This window comes from Halyomorpha halys, unplaced genomic scaffold (assembly GCF_000696795.3).
Source record: "Halyomorpha halys isolate HHAL.00 unplaced genomic scaffold, Hhal_1.1 Scaffold675.1, whole genome shotgun sequence".
Classification (NCBI taxonomy): Eukaryota; Metazoa; Arthropoda; class Insecta; order Hemiptera; family Pentatomidae; genus Halyomorpha; species Halyomorpha halys.
In genome coordinates this window covers 297,707-317,867 of record NW_027111983.1, presented here as the reverse complement: position 1 = coordinate 317,867, position 20,161 = coordinate 297,707, and the positions used below count along the sequence as shown (strand labels likewise).

Genomic DNA, 20,161 nt, shown 5'->3' with positions numbered 1-20,161 from the left:
AAACTTTTATAAATAATTATTTTATTCATTCTATTATTTTTTTATTCCATAAATTTATTTGTCAGTAAATATGCTATGAATGAATGTCATTTATCACTGGTATTCATTGTTCTCAGATATAAGTTGTAATTTTTGTCAATGAAAACAATTAATAGTGCAGGTATCTGCTCCTTTAGATCACTTTTTGATTAATTTAAAATTCAAATTTAAAGGACCATGAACAAGACAATATACAATGGCGTACTTTAGGTGACTGGAGCGAATTTATTATTCATGTCTTAGCAAAAAAATATATGCAATTTTTGACTTAAAAACAATAGTGCAGGTGTTTGATAAAAAAAAAAAAAAATATGCAGTATGTTTTCAGCAATAAACTTAAATTTAAATTAAAATAATTTTATTTAAAAAAAAAAATAAAAGAAAATGGTCGTCCTTAAAAAGTGGACCACCTCCTTCACCTTTTTCAGTTATTCTGTGGTTTATAGAAATTTATCTTACCAACGTTTACTATGGTTTTAAAGTGTTTTTATTTTTTTTTTTTTAAGAGTGCAGGGCTGGTAAATGCACCTTATTAAATCAAAGACTCAAGTTTATATAACAAACTTTCAAATATTATTTTATTTATTCTATTTTTTTTATTACATTAATTTATTTGTCAGTAAATATCACCGGTTATCATTGTCCTCAGATTTAGTTTGTAATGTTGTCACATGTTGTAGTTTGTCAATGAAGGCAATTAATAGTGCAGGTATCCTCTCTAGATCAATTTTTAATTAATTAAAAATTTAAATTTAAGGGATCATGTTGTGCAAGTCTAGATAAAGTGGCGTGGTTTTATCATTAGGGGTCAGGAGCGGATTTATTATTCAACAAAAATAAAATTAAAATATGCAATTTTTGACTTAAAATCAACAGTGTTCGTGTCTGGTAAAAAAAAAAAAAAAGAGGTAGTAAGTTTTGAGCAATAAACTTCAAATTTAAATTTAATTAAAAAAATGGTCCTCCTTAAAAAGTGGACTACCCCTTCGTCTTTCTCAGTTATTCTGAAGTTTACAGAAATTTATGTTACGAACGTTAATTATGGTTTTTAATTATTTTTTATTTTTTGTAAGTGTCCTGGGCAGATAAGTGCTCCCTATTGAATCAAAGACAGTCGAGCCCTCCAATAAAAAGAAGGAAGCAGCAATTTAGGGAACGACGTAAACGATCCCTAATTTCTTCTAGTAAAAAAAATCCCACAAACTCCACCTTAGGATTTTTTTCCCTGGCTGTTTGGCCAGGGTCATCCTAGCGGGAAATCGGTTGTTTGGTAATATTAAGAGAACTGGGGGGATTGAAAAGTGTCAGGTTTAAGGAAAGAGGCCGTGGGATCGTTAGAACTACCACAGCTCCTAGAGCTAACTGCTAGACAATATACCTGTCTCCGGTTTCCTATTCCATTGAGCAGTACTCAAAGCCTCCCTCAACAGCTGCGCGCCTCTCCACTACTCTTGTCCCGATTGTTGTAATTCCCCTGTTTTCTTGTAGTCATTGTAGGAGTCGCGAGTCTAGTGAAAACAGCAATTGGCTTGTTTAACCTAGAATTCTCTCGTGATCCGTTTGATTCTGATTTGGGGTATACAAGTACATTTACACTCACTTGAATTTGTTCCATTTTTATTTGACTTACTTTTTGATCATAAATTGGTAAAAGAGAAGAAACCCGACCAAAATATCTAATAATTAGAGAAATTTAAAATATTCAGAAATCACAGACCTCAGGTATGTATAGGACTATGTACGGGTCTATAGTAGTAGTACTCGGTATACTTCTGACAGAAAAATGACCAGAGACGTTGCTATAACAACTTATTGGGGAAATTAAAATATAAAATTTCCAAATTTCTTCCAGAGTTCTGGAGAGAAATTCCTGAAATCTGCCTTGAAATTTTTTTTAATTTTATTTAAATAAAACATTCTGCCCCATTCAAGGGTACTGAGTATAATGGTTGTAGGTATTCAATCATTAGTATATATAAAAAAATAAATAAATAAAAAGTTAAGAAAAAAAATATATTAAAAAAATGGATAATAGTGATGATAAAATAATTATTTTATTTATTTATTTAATGTAATTTACAACTGTACAAAATAATACAATAAGTAAATATGTTGTATGTTTCATATAAACTTGAAAATCTTGGGAAGGAACCACCCATTGGTGGTACTTCAAACATTAATTTAAATTAGAAGGTCCCGTGCCATCTTCTTTTCAGACGCCTCGGAGGATTATCAAGGATTGTTAAGGATGGAAGATTAAGAATTAATGGGTTAGGATGGTTAAGAAGTTAGAAATGAAAAAACGCACATCTGTTTTGGGCCAATTCTGCAACGAATGGGATGTTAAGATGATAAAATAATAAATGCACATTTCAAATAATCAAAATTAAAATGAATCAATCAAATAAAAACAAAAGAAATCATCTAGAACATACCAATTATACCTAAAAACAATAAATAAATTCAGCTCAGGGATCCCCAAACCATTCCCTACCACCCACATATGGACGACAAGGCAGGACTCCGAGACCCCAGAGTTTCTCTCCCAGCCACATCATTAGTTGCCTTTTTATTTAAAAAAATTATAAATAGCGTTTAAAAGGGATTTTGTTTTTGAATAATGTTATACTATAATTTTCGCATTTTGAAGTTGGTTTTCAAACCTCATATTTCCAAACATTTTGGGCTTTCAAATTATTAGGGGTATGATGTATCTCTTGTCCCCTATTGAATGAAATGAAATAAATAGTTTATTATTCTGGGACTAGGTCCCTTTAGAACAATTACAAAGGTAATTTTAATTTTAAAATAACATTTATTGGAAAAAGAACACTTAATTATAACTTATATTAAAATTGTATAAAAAATAATTTTATATACAGAGTATAAAAAAACTGACTAAATACATAAAAAAAAAAAAAAAAAAGGTAGTTACAAAATATCTGTACTATTGTAATATTGGATTATATTGGTGAAGTGAAAAATAGTTAAATAGAAGGGTTTTAAACTAGGGAAGGGTTGGTATATAAAAAATGGATGAAAAACTCATGAAACAAGTGGTAAAAAAGCTCCAAGCGATGAACTAATATAGCTATTTTTTGTATTCAAAATTTGAAGTTAAACTGGTTATGAGGAAAGGTATGTTCAGAAGGTTCCAAACCATAAAATTTGTTTCATATATCACTATTATTAATTAATTGATAACTTATATAATATAAATAATACAAATTAGAGGAAGGATATGAGTTTGGTGAGCGAGGGGGGGTAGAAATGGTAATTAAGGAGTTTTGTCAAAGGGAGGAGTGGCATCAATAATAGGGGCGGTCATTAGAGAGCGGAATGCAATAGCCTGCCCTCTGGCGGCTAACAGTCGAGTTAGCTCCTCCCTTTTAATTTAATTAAGTCTCAGTACGGCCTAATTGTTTTAGACAATTTATTATTGTCTCTAATGGCCCAAGAAATTTGTCAACCCTTTCGTTACGCTTTCCGTTCGCCCTATTTTTTTTTTGTGTGACCTCGCTGCCCCGACAGCTGACCCATCACGCGAATTGTAACACAGCGTCACGTCCATTTCATTAATGTAAAACTACTATTTATATTTCATTGAAACGTTAAGATTGATAGTGGATTAGATAAATATTTGAATAAATACATAATTAATCAATTAAGTTTTTTTCAAATTTTATGTACAGCTGATTCAGTTTTTATTATGCTAAACTTTTATTTTATAGTTTTTACTGAAGAATAATAACTTGTAGGAGGATAGTCCAGGTGCCGGTCAATAAAGGTATCAAAATAGTAAAAGAAAACTATTTATAGTAAACCAACGTTTTGCCCCACTTTTCAGGGTTTCGTCAGGGCTAAATGAAAAACAAGATACAAACATTTTAGAATTAACAGAACATTAAAATAAAACACATTTCAAAACAATTATAATAATTATTTTTTACATATGATTATTTGAGAGTGGTTTAGTTTATTATCAATTTACACAATTTTGATCCTTTTTTCTCTCAATTTTTATTCTTTAAAATTTTGCAACGTTTCGGCCCTCAGGCCATTCTCAACATTGAATTAATATTTGATTGTACTGATTTTTTTTTTAAAGACGGTCAATAAATATAACCAGGTGTGATAGAAGTTCTCAATATAGAATATAGACACATGAATTGTAGGAGACTACTCATTAAAATTAGTTATAAATATAGTAAGAGGTAGGTGTAAAAGATAGAACAGATAGATGAAGTAGATATGGTATAGGTATAGTGACCATATTTATAACTAATTTTAATGAGTAGTCTCCAACAATTTATTTGTCTAGATCTATATTTAGAGCTTCTATCACACCTGGTAATATTTATTAGTAACTTGTTTCCAGTCTACCTACATGTATATTTCCTTATATTGTAATTATTAATTCTTTTCTATATTCTTTATAAACATTATAACTGTTTATTATTAAGCTACACAATTTTGATCCTTTTTTTCTCTGGACTTTTATTCTTTAAAATTCTCCAACGTTTCGCCCCTCAGGCCATTCTCAAGGATCCAACCTATAAAAAACTTTTTTTTTTAATTTTTTAAAAAAGAAGGTTATTTAAGTAAGAAATCTATTTAAAAACAAAAATTTTATGAAGTGATTATGATATTGTTTTAAGGATTAATTTATTTTAAAGATGTGACAAGGGCAATTAGCCTGCAATTTTGAGATTTTAAAAAAGCAATGACATCAATATTGAAGATATGGCATCAGAAATAAGTGTGTAGTTGAAGGAAATAATGTAATTGTTATATAAAAACAAAAAACTTTTTGTAGGTTGTATCCTTGAGAATGGCCTGAGGGGCGAAACGTTGGAGAAGTTTAAAGAATAAAAGTCCAGAGAAAAAAAAGGATCAAAATTGTGTAGCTTAATAATAAACAGTTATAATGTTTTTAAAGAATATAGAAAAGAATTAATAATTACAATATAAGGAAATATATATGTGGGTAGTCTGGAGACAAGTTACTAATAAATATTACCAGGTGTGATAGAAGCTCTAAATATAGATCTAGACAAATAAATTGTTGGAGACTACTCATTAAAATTAGTTATAATTATGGTCACTATACCTATACCGCTCACCTATACCATATCTACTTCACCTTTCTGTTCTATCTTTTACACCTACCTCTTACTATATTTATAACTAATTTTAATGAGTAGTCTCCTACAATTCATGTGTCTAGTTCTATATTGAGAACTTCTATAACACCTGGTTATATTTATTGATCGTCTTTAAAAAAAAAATCAGTACAATCAAATATTAAAGATTATCGTTTATTGGATTTCTATCACTGAGTAAATTCCCCTCATTTCTGTTTCATTCCATTGTATAGCTAACATCAGAACTCACAAACTATTAAATATACAGCTGTCGTTCAACACTCAAATTGAAACTGAGTAAACATACCATAAATAAGTTATTTTTTTCGGCCAAGACTCCTATTGAAGTCCTATACTGATAAAGTAGTTCTATGATTATCTTTTTAATTGTAAAAGTTTTAATATTTCCCAAATAAATTTGATGTGGTTTTCTCGTTATTTGGGGAAAAATATTGGTTTTTGAAATACAGTATTTCGGCAACTAATAACGTAATGCGCTTTATTAATATCTTTTTGCTTCATTATGAGATTCTTGATTAAATTGTGATGTATGTTTCTCAGAGGAAAAATTTTCATTATTGTGAATAATTCAGTAAGAGTATAATATTCCATGAATAATATTGACTAATTAAATGATATTCAGGCATTTTGGATTTCAATGTGATACACTATTTCTTGGGCAGGACATGTTGCTCGAAAGAATCCACCAGAATGGTTCTACACAACGATGAATTTGACCACAGAATCGACAAAAATAGGGAAGAGCTGCATGCAGCAAACTGGAAAGCAGTAGCCCAACGTAGGCAGAAGTTAAGAAGGCTGGTTCGGGTCGCCAAAGGTCTACAAAGTCTGTAGAGCCAACGGAAAAAGAAAAATATAAAAAAACAAACAAAAAAAACACTATTATTTTAATATAAATTAGAACATCGCATTAAAACATTTTTTTTTATAAAACACAATTGAGATATTGAAAATTATGACTTAACTCCGTGGATTTAATTAATTTTGTTTTAAGAGAAGTGGTCAGTAGTTGTTGATGTTGATTGTTGCTTAAAGGCGTAAAACCCTCTGGTCATAAACGCCTATGGGATGATAAAAGTAAAAAAAAAAAAGAAAAAATAAAATAAATAAAAAACATAAAAATCGAAGAGGAGTTATAATTTATAATGAAGGCGATGTGCTTTTTAAAATACAAATACTCGTGTAATTTTAGCTTCCTCATCTGCGAGAGTTTCGGATAAATTTGGGGTCAGTCCTATCCTGTTTATTGTTGGCAAATAGTGAGTACACACAGTGGTCAGTAGTTATCTAGTTTTTAGGACTTCGTTAAGATCAATTCCTTGTATTGTTTTTCAACGGTTTCTATGATAATAATAATAATAATAATATTTTGATTTAGGATAATTCCAACCTCTTTGAATAATTTCGTAGTACTCAACCGAATTTGGCTACCAACAGTTTCTTAAAAATAATCTGTAACTTATTTATTTTATTTTTTCCAAATTTAAATCTGTACAGTTGAATGTTTAGTTTTTTGTTAAATCATGAAATACTATGTGCTATGAAATAAATATGTTAAGTTGATATTTAGAGACTTATTTGTTATTCATTCAGACACTAATACACAATTTTACTAATGTAAAACGTTCAATATAATTGAAGACTACAGCGGAATATTTAAAACAAGGTTACTTGATTTTTCCTGAAAGTTTATGTGGGCAAAAGTTTTTTATAACCAATTTTTTTACATATATATTCTTTAAACCTCGTGTACAACCTTCAAAAATCTAACACAAATCGCTGTTACTAATACTGGAAGAAAAAAATCATGTTACCTATCTTTTTACCTGTAGTACCTGTACTTTCAATCGCATCATTATACGTGTTTTCTTTAGATTTTAAAGGGAGAAAAAAGGATATGATATGATTAAAAAAATGAATAAATTAATTGTGATAAATGATAATACCCTTTACAACATATTTAGATTACTAAATGTATATGATAAACCAACCTAAAAATTTCGATTCCAAATATTTAAATGTCGACAACCTCTGTTGGGCTTAAAATATCTAATCACACATTTAAACGTTTCTATTAAAATCTCGTCTCGAAATAGATAAATAAGATTGCAAGTATTCAAGTGAAGTGGGTATAGTTACATACACTATATATTATCATGAGCAAATTTATTCTAGTCAAACCTAAAATATGATTGGCATACCAATAAAGTAAAAAGAAAAAAAATACAGAACCTTATAGTACTTTGCTATGATGTATGACTGGAAGTAGACCTAACATAGTAATGGAATTATGAAGTTAAACGGTACCATTATTTGAGATTGGATAATTGGGGGCTATGAGGACAGATATAATGGAATATGTTAGCGGCTGAAGGAGATAAGCGTTGGGCGTCACCCACTGTCACCGACAAGAGCAATCCATTCGGCAGGATTGCTAGTTTTACGACTGCGGTTATTTAAACGTCACCCCCAGCTCTTTCCAATCCTAATCCTATCTTTTGTCCGGCAAATCGGTTGCCTATTACCGGCAGTCCTTTTTGTGGCTTCGTTCTCTGAGACCTCCAATCTCCGATCCGGTCTATTCCATCGTTCAAGGAGGATAGAAGTTCAATAGAGCTTGTAATATTTTTACTTTTTATTTATACAACATACTACTATTAATACTATACACACTAAATTAATCATCAGAGAATTAGTGGTAAGTATTTTCTAATTTTTTTTTGGGAGCTATGAACGAAAAATATTTCAATTTTATATTATAAACAATAAAATTTATATTACTAATCTTAATAAATTGTATAAAATTATATTACAAACAAATAAATCTCTACTACAAGATAGAACCATTATACAAATGTGAATAGAGATACAGCTATTTCTTATGAGATTGAAAAGTAATTTTATATTTTACTTTCAACATATTGTGATTATTAATATCATTATTTTTTTCCGTTAGGCCTCTTTATGCCTCTCAGTACAAGATTTGTATTTAAGACTTTATTTTACAAATATATTTCTGGACAATTATTGAATTAATTGGAGTCATAATTAAACGTGATGGCGACGGTATAATATCATTTATTTTATTTCAGGTCCATTAGTAGTAATTATCAAATCTAAAAATAACAATATTCTTAAAACAATAATCAAATATATTAAAGGGAAGTTTTAAGAAGAAAAAAAAACACTTTAGGCCAAATCTTTTCAACTCTAAATAAAAAATTTTAATTTTGGTAAGATGATGTAGGTTGCGTTAAAAAAAGTACAATAATAGTATATAAAAAAATTTATTAACCGACGTTTTGTCCTACTTTGCAGGACTTCACCAGGGTTGAGTCTATAAGGTAGAATCAATTGATGTAGATCTGGAAAGTTGGACGAATCGTCGGTTACTCATAAATAGTTTTTCTGCCATTTTTGTATCTTTTTGACCGCTATTCCGACCTTCTTACTACAGTACAACTAATAAACTTACCAAAGTAACCAAACAATATTTTATTATTATCACAAACAATTCATTTGATGTATAGACATATTGTCATCTTCAGTTGGGAGTAACATAATTTTAATATTGTTAATAAATTGATTAATTACTTCTCTATAATAGCTTTTATTTTTCAAATGTGGGACTTTTGTAATTATTAATATGATTGGTATGTAGTGTATTATAGCAACCCAATACATTTGGGCAGCATGGTATATTATATTTATATATTATTATATAAAGCATTTCTCTCAATACAAAGGATCTGAAATAGGAAAGGCCTGAGAGGAGGGTATCCATTAATTTTAATTTAAAACCTTAAACTTTCTAAATATAGCTTCTCAATAAAACATACTGATTGATTTTATTTCTTCGTATTTATGAAAGTTCTTTTATTTTAATGAGTTTTAGATATTAAATGCATCATGATTTTTTAACTTCAAATGTTGCTATTTATAAATGTTTGAGGTTTATGAAAAAAAGGAATATGTATAAAATTGACTATGATGGGCAAAACATTATAGACAAAAATAATTAAATTAACATTAATAAGATCGCATTTTCTTGGAATTTTATCAGAATTTATTAATATGTTCGTTTATAGAAAGAATAGGTAAAGTAGCTTCTAACAGATGTCCCATTCAACATATAATGTCAATATGTTTTTTGGTTCAAAGATTATCAGCAATGGTATATATCAAGAGATTGAAAATAAGATAAATAAAGAGGTTTGTATATTTTCAAGCTTTTTGTACATGGCTTAAAAATAAATGATCTAAACAAAAATCAAATATGGTATATGAAGAAAATATCTGTGCAATGTGCAAAAAAATAAATAATAAATAAAATAAATATTTCATGTTTTAATATCCCAAGGAACGTATTGGGATTACATAGTAAAAAATATTGTAGGAGAAATAGTATAATTTTTGTAATTTCTTATATTCCTATTAATTGAGAATTGAATTCACCCCACAAATTTGCAATTTTTATGTTTGCAGCTCGTTCAATAAGAAACAGTTGGGGCAAGTATCTATAGTGGATATTTATTTTATAAATATTAGTTGATATTTAAGTTAAAGTACTAAATTATCAGTATATATAGAATGGAAATTGCAGAGCAAATAACTTATTTAGACAAACAGTACACAATCACCACTTCTATTAATAGGATTTAAATTATATCAAAGCGCAGGTAAATAAAGCCATATTGAAATCTTGAGAATCAGTTTTTCAAATTCAGACTAAATTATACATTTTACTATTATATTTATAGTTAGTATTATTTTTATATTTTTTTATTATTACATGTGAACCGGCCTATAATCAGAAAATGTATCTAACTGTATTACTGATCTGAAACACTTTAATTTACAAATAATATCATAAAGGAGCTTCAATCCATATCATGACATTAGTATAGCAATGATATTAAAATATACAATACATTGAGTGAGAATTTGAATTAAATTTATTTTAAGCATATAGATATGCTATAAATATCTATATATTGTAAAATAGTAGGATATATTCATATTTAAATTAATTGAATTTAGATGAATAACTAGAAAAATAATACTAATAACGCATGTTGAATATTTCCTACTTAGTAATATTTTGGAAGTAATAATTAACGCTCAGATACAAATTTTCATTTATAATTAACCAAAATCGATTATTTTTTTGCGGAGGGGTTGATTTAAATTCACAAACAATTGAAATTTAAAATGAAAAGTTATTTTTTAACTAACTAAAAAATACCATTAATTTTCTAAAATATTTCTAATGATTTTTTGTTTTATTTTTTAGGATTTGCACAACTACAGAAGAGCGCTGGATCGTTCGGTTCACCCACATCATGTATGCCTGGTAAGATATGTATATTCATTTTTATATTTAATGGATTATCAAATAAAGGAAGAATGGTGATATAGGGATATAAGCCTCTATTCATAATTTAATTTATAAACATGGTTATGTGGGAGTTGGTCTAAAGTATATACTTTTTTATTTTTTTACCTGTTTATACTTAAGTTAAACCTCATATAAATTTGTTTTTCTAAGTAATGCTATTTAGTAAAATATTCTAATTTTTTGAAATATTTACAAATGTCCATTTACCTAGAACTTAACGGATTCAATTAAAATCACATACAGTTCATATTCATAGAACTGATATGGTATCATAAAAAAAAATAAAAATAATGAACAGTCTTATGTTACGATGATAAGATTAAACATTCAAAATAATATTGCAGATTTATTAAAATATAAGTACATAAGCAAATAAATATAAATGTTAAATTTTTAAACCATATCGAAATCATATTTTTTTTTATACATAGTTTTCTTTTATTACCGTTACACAAATTAATATCAATTTTAGCCTCGGTATTGGAGAGTTGATGAATATGTTTTTAAAATAAGGAAAAACATAAAACCAATAAAAAGAAACCTTTAAGGTATCATCAGCCATACTGAAAAATGGGTCTAGTTTTTTACTGTGTTCACAATTATAACTCAGTATGGATTTATATTCTAAAAATTGTTTTAATGAGAAATATAGGTTTAGTGAGGTATTGTGCGGACTTTTTATTTTTTAAATACTATTTTCACTTTAAAAATTTATAAAAAATACGAATTAATCAAAAAGCCGCTTGGAGCATCAAAAAATAAAATAAAATTCTTTTTAGGTAAATATGTTGGAATTGTGGCGTTGTACAAGGGAAAAAGAATAAATAGTATTAAAAATAATAAATAGAACACAAAGGAGTATTTTGAATGATTTTTTATTGTTTTCTTGTCACAATCTTTTTCTGAGCCATTCAATTGTTTGAAATAAGGAATAATAAATAAAATAATACTATTTTTTTTTTTTTAGTTCTCATAAATTTTTCTTGGTTTATTCATCATTCTTCAATGTCATTTGCAAAATGAGATAAATGAAATTTATTATTATTGTTTTTTAAATTCCTATATTGAGTTGCTAAACGATATTTTACAAATATATTTCTAATGTAGTTTAAAAACTACTGATTCGATAATAATTGTTTTAAAAACTATCTCCTGATTTATCTATATTTTTGAAAACAATTGAAATTTTCTTCTTTTAGCATCACAAAACTCACATAAATTTGATAATTTTTGTTTATATTCTATTACTTATTAATACTTTTTTTTGTCACCTTAAAATAATAATTTTCTGAAATCTAAACCACGCCAGTTTTATTGATAAACTGAATTTCTCGATGTTTAGACATCAATCACTTATTTCCAAATGAAATCTTCAATAGTTAATTTTTGTTAATTAAGGATATGGTAGGACATGATATTTTTAATTCCTTAGACAAGTTCCTTCTTGATTCCAATCTAAATCTGATTTTTACATTCTCCGCAACCTCCCTCAAAGGCAAAATTAGCCGAATGCGGGAAGATATCAGTTTCGGTTTGCGGGAGAGAGGAATGTGAATTAGTAGAACCGACGAAAGAGGGAGTGTGGAGGGGATGCTAAGAGGGGTGGCCAAGATGGTAGTAAAGATGGCGGACTTTTGTTTATACCCCCACCAGGCTAATTGCCTTGCATGTGCATGCGTCCCTTGAGTGCACTTGAGCGGAGATCATTATCCGAAGATACTGTGGCTATCCCAGCTGGCCAGGAGTTCGAGGGGTATACCCTATGTCCGAGCGATGGGAATCGAGTGATAGGATTTTTATTTTTATTATTGTTATTATTATTCCCTAATATTAAAACTTAAAATTCTCCAACTAAAAAAAAGAATTGTAAATACAATGACACGATTAACCCAGACTATTATAAATAATGGAAGTGAAGGTGAAGATAAAAAAATAAGGCGATTTTCCAAACCAGTACTGGAAGTTTATCTTTGGATTGATGGACAAAATAAAAAACTCAAAAATGAATGTTTTCTTCTACTTCGACCAACCTATATATCATACGGTATTGAGAGATCCGTTATCTATTTCTTAAATACTCAATGCCCATCTTCTTGACTTCAGCTATAGTGAGTTCTCTTTGCCTGGTCCGTTATGAGGTCTTTCCACATATTCCTCAGCCGTTAATCACAGAAAATATTACTTTATATATGTTATAAGTAGTAAATTTATATAAATAATTTTAAAAAATATAAGTGTCTGAACCTATGGAGTAGCTCCATTTTTGGTAATTTTTTAAATTTGAAGTTTAACAAACTGTATCTCAATGACTATTCGGTCTAAAAAGGACAATGTTGTCTCAAGTTGTAGAAACTCAAAAAACCTAGTTTATAAATCTAAAGAATAATATTTATCAAACGTTGCAATGTTTATAGAATTCGTTTCTTTATGGTAAAAATGGGCAAAAACTGAAAAAAGTTCCAAAACTATTATTAAATTATTTTTCCTTCTTTCTTCGACAGATATTTTTTTATAAATCTATAAATTAGGTTAAAGTTTCTACCTCAGTTTGACAAGTAAGAAGGAATCGACGACAAATTTAGGCAAGCAGCCAACACAAACATCCCATGCTTGCACATTTGGAAACTGCCAGCAGTTTTTGGGTCTCAATCTAATCTGTACTTCAACTAGTGGCAAGAGAGTACAAGAAGCATCTTTATATAAAATTGTCGTTATTATAATAAGATTTAGATAAGGTATTAGATATGAACCGAAATTAGAGGTTTGTCATATGAAAACATCTTCAAATGTTATCAAAATAAAAATGATACGATGAACCTGTGTAAATTAGATTTTTTTTATATAAAAATATTTTTTACCACATCTCGAAATCCGTAGGTCAAATATTGAGGCAGGTTTGTTAAGGGCCACAAAAAATGGCTGGCACTGGGCTGCTTCAAGTGGCAAAAACGTCCCTTTTGACTTGAGGTAAGGATGCGGGCTTAGTGCTGTTGACTCTATGACAGCCTATCACAACACTATAAGTCGATTACGTGACGGATTTCTAACTAATTGGTGACTGTCACTATTTTCGGGATACCTTTAAAGTCATTAATTAAAAATAATTGATTTTTATAATTTTGAATAATGATGTAGCTGTTTGTGAGGAATCCTTTCTTTTATGCATTCAAGTATAATTGTTTCTAAGAATAATTTAGAGATGAGTAGATTTGTAATGAAATAGTAAATTTGATATTGTTAATTTATATTATAGTTATTCAGTACTGCATATTATTAATCGTTATTCGTCATCAAGAGGTTATTCGCTCTGCTAGATATGACTCATAAAGAGGAATAAATTAAATTTTATTTGCTTCAATGATGTCCTAGGAGTCGCAATAAGTGAATTAATATTTTAAATACTATTTTAATTCTAATTGCATAATGTTATAAATCCATTTATTGTTAAACTAATCATAACTTTCTTTTGTCAGAGAATAATTTTTGTAAGCAATAAATTATCGCTGTTGTAAAGATAATGAATTTTGTAAATTATAAAAAAAAAAAAATGAAGACAACAATAAATGAATATGAACAAACAAAATATACTACAAAAACGTAAATTTAAGGTAATATATAAAAAAGAGAGAAAATAAATGAAATAGTAAGCCTTTAATTAAAAATTCATAAAGTGACTTAAAAAACATAAAATAAAGCCAATACTTAAAAAAAGAAATGCAGAAATATGTTTAAATTTTAATTATGATTTTTTAACAGTCGATAACAGCATAAGAATAGTTCTATTTAAACATTTTTTAATTAAATGTTTAATTTTATATTTTTATACATATCAGATTGAAGTTTTTTAATATATATGTTATTATTGTTTAAATATGAACAATAAAGTTCTTTTTAGATTTTTTAAATATAATTAATTTATATTTTATTTATGAAACACTTATTTAAACAGAAAAACACAATTGCTACTCATTTGAACGATTATTTTTGCATTATAAATATATTTAATAAAAAATAATAAATTTAGTTTAATTTAATTTTTTAATGTGAATAATAAAAATTTAAAAAAAATATTTTTTTCTTAATTTGAGACCTATATGCTATTGTTATAACTAAATAATATTTAAATATCCTATCTATTCATCCATAGAACTTTGTTCATTTTTTTTTATTTAAATATTGACAGAAAACATATATTTGTAATTGTTCAAATGTTTAGCAAAATCATTCTATTCTACTTTTAAGATATAAATTAGATTATTTGTTTAAGTTTATCACATTAAGCAAAAAATTATATGATGTATTTATATTTAAAAAATAGTAACTGTAAATTCAATCATTATTCTTTTTTTTTTTTTTTTTTGCAAATAAGATAAACTAAATTTGAGCAGAAAATAATTATTTAAATCATTAAATCCTTAGAATATAGTAGAGAGAAATGTGTTACTAAGCCCTCGCGTAACAGTGAACAGTTAGATATAACTTATTATGAACGAACATCAAAAGCATGTTCAAACACAGTTGACTAAACAGAGGCTCCAATCTACGCAGCTATTGGCTGGAATAATGGCGTCGAAATTTAATTATCAACTGAAATCAAATCAAATACATTGGATAACATCTAGGAAGTTGATTTCTCGAACCCTTCAATTCATTTAATTTTAATTTTTTTTTTCATAAATGCATCAGTCTCAGAAATTGTATTAATATTTTTAATTGATATTTATAGGATAATAAATATTATTTTATTTTCTGCTTCTTTATTTAACTTATTTTTATATTATCAGTTGAGTAATGTTTTACCTCATTATATAAAAAGACCTCATATTCAAATTATACAATATGAGAGGATTGAGTGGTTCAATTAAACAAAAAAATAATTAAAGGATCCTTTAAAAATAAATTAATTACGTTTTAATTTATCAATTAATAATTTCACAATTATCAAAATAATATACTTTAAAAACTCAAAATGATCACAGGCTAATCCTTAACCTTTAACATTAATTTATCTATCACAAAATATTCATAAAACTAAAGGTTTAATTTTTTACTTAATACCTTTTCATTAAAAATGTAAAATAATAATTATTAATAATATAATATATTGAATGTGAAATAATTTTTTTTTTATAAGAGTTACTAATAATTGTTCTAAGGTTCATAATTATAAATTTGATTGGCATTTTGGAAGCAACATAAACATACATTTAAAACGGTGATTTTTTAATTTTTAATTTTTATTTAGAATACTTTAATCGTTCTTACCTTTATTTATTTCCAACTTCCCCTGCTTTATGACCAATATGGTTGTAAAGCAGCAGTTTAATGTTACACATGCATCCACAGCATGGAACAACTGCTAATTAATCATTTTACAAATTTCACAATAGATTTACAATAAATCCTACCTTCCAATCATTTTCTCTCATACCTGGACATGTAATTTTTAAGGATTTTCTAAATCGCCAAGAGTTTCACCTTACTGACAAATTTTCCAAATAGGATCTTAGAAAGCAGGTTCTTTTTCTTTTATCCATATTTTAAGTTGAACAATTAATTTAATGCCAGTATATACATTTTTTTTTTTCAATTTTTTCAATTTAACATAAAAATGAATACTTCAGTTTTTCTTTTATCAGTTTATTATGTTACAGAGTTCTTTATATTAATAGTTTCTCACTGAATTAAGTTTCCAAAAATTATTTTTTTAGACTTATATAACATTTTGGAGCACAGTGGTAAAGCGCTTTTCTACTAACTCCAAAGACCCGAGTTCGAATCCGGCGGTGGTAGATAATTTTTATTCTGTCAATGTGGCCGGAGAACTCTTAAGCTAAGGGTGTACAATGTTAGTTCTGTTATACAGCTGCCAGACCTACACTCTAAAAAGTAACCTAAAAAGCAGAATAGATAGATTTGAAACGTAAGTACTCCGTACGATTGCAGGAGCAGCGATCTGGGATCATAGACTTGACATTTGGAGATAACAATAAAATTGAACTGATCACAGAGATCGGTTCGTCAATTTCTCATGATATGGAGGTAAGGAGGTTAAGATAGACATGTGGCTTCAAGCAATTCAGCAGGACGCCTTTACAGAGATGAATGTCAGTATAGTAGGCAAGAGACGACGTGAGAGGCCAAAAACCAGATGGATTGGCAGAATTAACAAAGAAACGAAAGAGCTGCATGCAGAAAACTGGAAAGCAGTAGCCTAAGATAGGCAGGAGTAGAGAAGGTTCGGGCGGCCAAAGATCTACAAGGTCCGTAGAGCCAACCAAAAATAAGGAACACTATTTTAACAATAAGTACACTACCAGTATAAAGTAAGTAGAGGAAGTAATCTCTTCATTTACTTAAGATATGAGCTAGATTAAAGGCTTGATGCCTTTAAAATTTTTGAAATATAGTCTATGAAATATTATTATGATTAATAACAAATTTGTTATTGAGACAATAACAATAAAATGTTTAAGAGCACTCCTTTACGCTCTTCATAATTTGTATCGGATCGATTCTCTCCATCAGGCTTATCATTTATTTTCTAATAGAAACATTGAATGGATTTCTACCTTCATAAACTGGTTAGAACGGATTAGAAAACCTATAAATGACGCTTCCTCCCTAATATTGCTAAAATAATTTTATATTTAATGATAAGATTGAGCTGGTCCGTTCCTCTTGTGAAAATTATGTTTATTCTTATTTTCAGTAAATTCTGCTGTCCCTACGTTTCGAAACTTAACTTGGTTGGTTTCGTTTCTACACCAACATTTTTTTTTTTTTATTTTGCCAATCAAGTGTTTACAATTGTTAACAAAATTTGCCCTTAACAAATGACCCTAACTAGTCCAGGTATACTAATAGCCATAGACATAACAGGAAACATAACCGGCGCCAGGACATATGTTCGGTGTCGCGCTGGTGACCTGGCCATGTTATTGTAGCCAATTCTCTCCCACGGAAGTTGATGTCTGTTTTGACAGGCATCACTCTTACTAATTTTATTACTGCCCTAACTCGAAATATTAAATAATTAATACGTGAATAGTTTCGAAATGGAATAATTAGTCATCATAACTTGAATAATTATAATTAGGATTAAGATTCATCATTGTCATATTTTCCTAGGAAATAACAAACCTTCTCACTGCATCAAAATTCATTGGAAAGAATGGGAAGAAGAAACATAGTTTTAGGTATTTCAGGGATGTCTGTGTGTATAATTGTTTTTCCTCTTTTGGAACTGAAATACACATGTATTTATGTATAACTCTTCTTATGACTGCTAAAGATATATTTGTATATTTATGAGGGTCTTAAGACTAAGTCAATGCTAAAGCAACTATATTGTGGAGAAGTTTTGAGATTTTATTGTTCTCACTCTAAACTGAAATAACATTGTTTTTTTTTGTTTTTTTAAAGAATTTTCTTAACTGATTATTAAACATTACAATTTATTAAATCGAAACATTATTTATATCTGTTAATAACCGTTAATATATACCATTTTTTTAAAAATAATTTAAATAATTTTTTTTGAGATACAGTCAAATCATATTATTCGACATTAACAAGATTGAACTGTGATTAATGTTTGTTTTTTTAAAAGATATTCCCTCCAAAATTGAGTTAGTGGGTTGAATATTTTGTGTGTATTGTGCTGGTGGTAAAGAAGTGGAGTTATATAAATTTATGTGACAGAGAAGTAGATACTTTTTGGGGTTCTCATTTTTTTTTCTGTCTTTCTTATTGTAATTTTGAGCACAAATAAAACAATTAAATATATTTTCAACAATTTCTATAACAAAGTGAGGGAAATTAGAGACGGAGCTCTGAAGCTCACCATTTAATTCTCTTAATTATATTTTATTCAAGAACTTTGAAAAAATGAAATTTCATTTTATCTGAACTGTGAAAAAATTGTAGTATTTATTATTTTTTTGAACTTTTTTTTTTTAAGAAGTGTTTTTATTTTTATAAATGTGTATGAATATACCTGGTTCTTAGTCCAAGATGCTAAATTAAAATTTATGAGGTTAATATAACCATTTCAAGAAGATATTATACTTACAATTATTAATTTTTTTATAGAACTATTTTAAAGAAATTTTTCATAGATATAATAGATATCGTAATAAAAAAAACACCAAGATACCAGTAAGATACCATAAGGTATAGGAGTATACTCAAGATGACAAATCTAATTTTATTGATGAGCTTAATATGAACAATTCAAGAAGTTGTTACACTTACAATTATTTATTTATTTATAGAACTATTTTAAAGTAATTTTCATAAATATAATAATATCGTAATAAAAAAAAAACTCCAAGACGCCGGTAAGATTTTTCCAATATGATAAATATAGTTTTATCGATGCGCTTAATATGACCATTTCACGAAGTTGTTATAATTATAATTAGTAATTTATTTTTAGAACTATTTGAAGTAATTCTTCGTAAAAGTTAAAGATATAGCAATAATAAAAATTTATTAAGAGCTCTATATGAAATCCCTCTGAGACACTGGAACGATTGAAGGGACTACGGCAGCTGGAGGGCGTTGACTGACGGCTGGAGAGGAGTGGAGTATTGTCTGCTCCTATCGGTAACCCGATCTTGGACCCAAACGTGTGAAACGTCACACGCCGGGTCGATCACTTAATGCCACAACATGTGTAAATAGTGGTACTCTCTGCTTTATCTGCATCTATACGATCGGCACAAGTCCTCCTTCAGCGCTAAGTGGGTACCTGTGCCATCCTTTGAAAAGATATCCTAGGATATAGTGCTCATGGAATCGATGTATGTCAAAGAGTACACTAACCAAATTTTTAAAGTAAAGTAAGATAAGTGATCCAAATAACATCCAACGTTCATTATTATGTCTTTGTTTGCATGACTGTTAATATAAATTACATATTAAAATACTGTTGGAATGTAGAGGCTAAAACGAAAACATCGAATTTGATGATTCCGCGTTGAAGGTCTTCAGCTGTTCAGTTAGTGACACAAACGTGTTCAGTTTACCATTTACAATAGCTATATATTTATTTAATACTGTTAGAACTGTTAATTATATGTGCAGTATATACTCTTTCAGCTTGGAATATTTGTTATTTCCCATTACGTACGCTATCTTAAAAATTGTGAAAATATGTTTTAAACAAGTTGTTCCACTAGTTCAATAGAATCGAAACTTATTTCTAGTAATATATCATTTTATTAATATTTCTGATAAAGCTACAATTAAAAAAAAAAAACTTTGTGTAATATTAAAAAATGAAAGTCATGAAATTTAAAGTACTAATATGATTTTAATTTATTATTTAATCAGGTTTATTTCATATTTTTCAAGCGACTAAATTTCTGAAAAATATATATTACAATTACTTGTGAGGTTGATTATTGATTATAGTCCCTCAAATTGTTCCAGTGTGTCGGAGGAGTATAGAGCTTTGCTACTTTAATTAATTTCATTTTTATTACGATATTAATTAATTTTCTGAAGGTTTTTATATATAAATTCCTGATTGTAATCAATAATTATATATATA

At 28.0% G+C, this 20,161-nt stretch overlaps 1 protein-coding gene across 1 annotated transcript in view; it reads left to right on the top strand.

The window, feature by feature from the left end:
- The window catches only part of LOC106685265 (visual system homeobox 2), a 167,404-nt gene that overhangs the window by 36,262 nt on the left and 110,981 nt on the right, over positions 1–20,161 (top strand). The window contains exon 2 of the mRNA XM_067049897.1: positions 10,498–10,557. Within this exon, the coding sequence (XP_066905998.1) occupies positions 10,498–10,557 (60 nt within the window). The remainder of the gene's footprint in view (positions 1–10,497; positions 10,558–20,161) is intronic.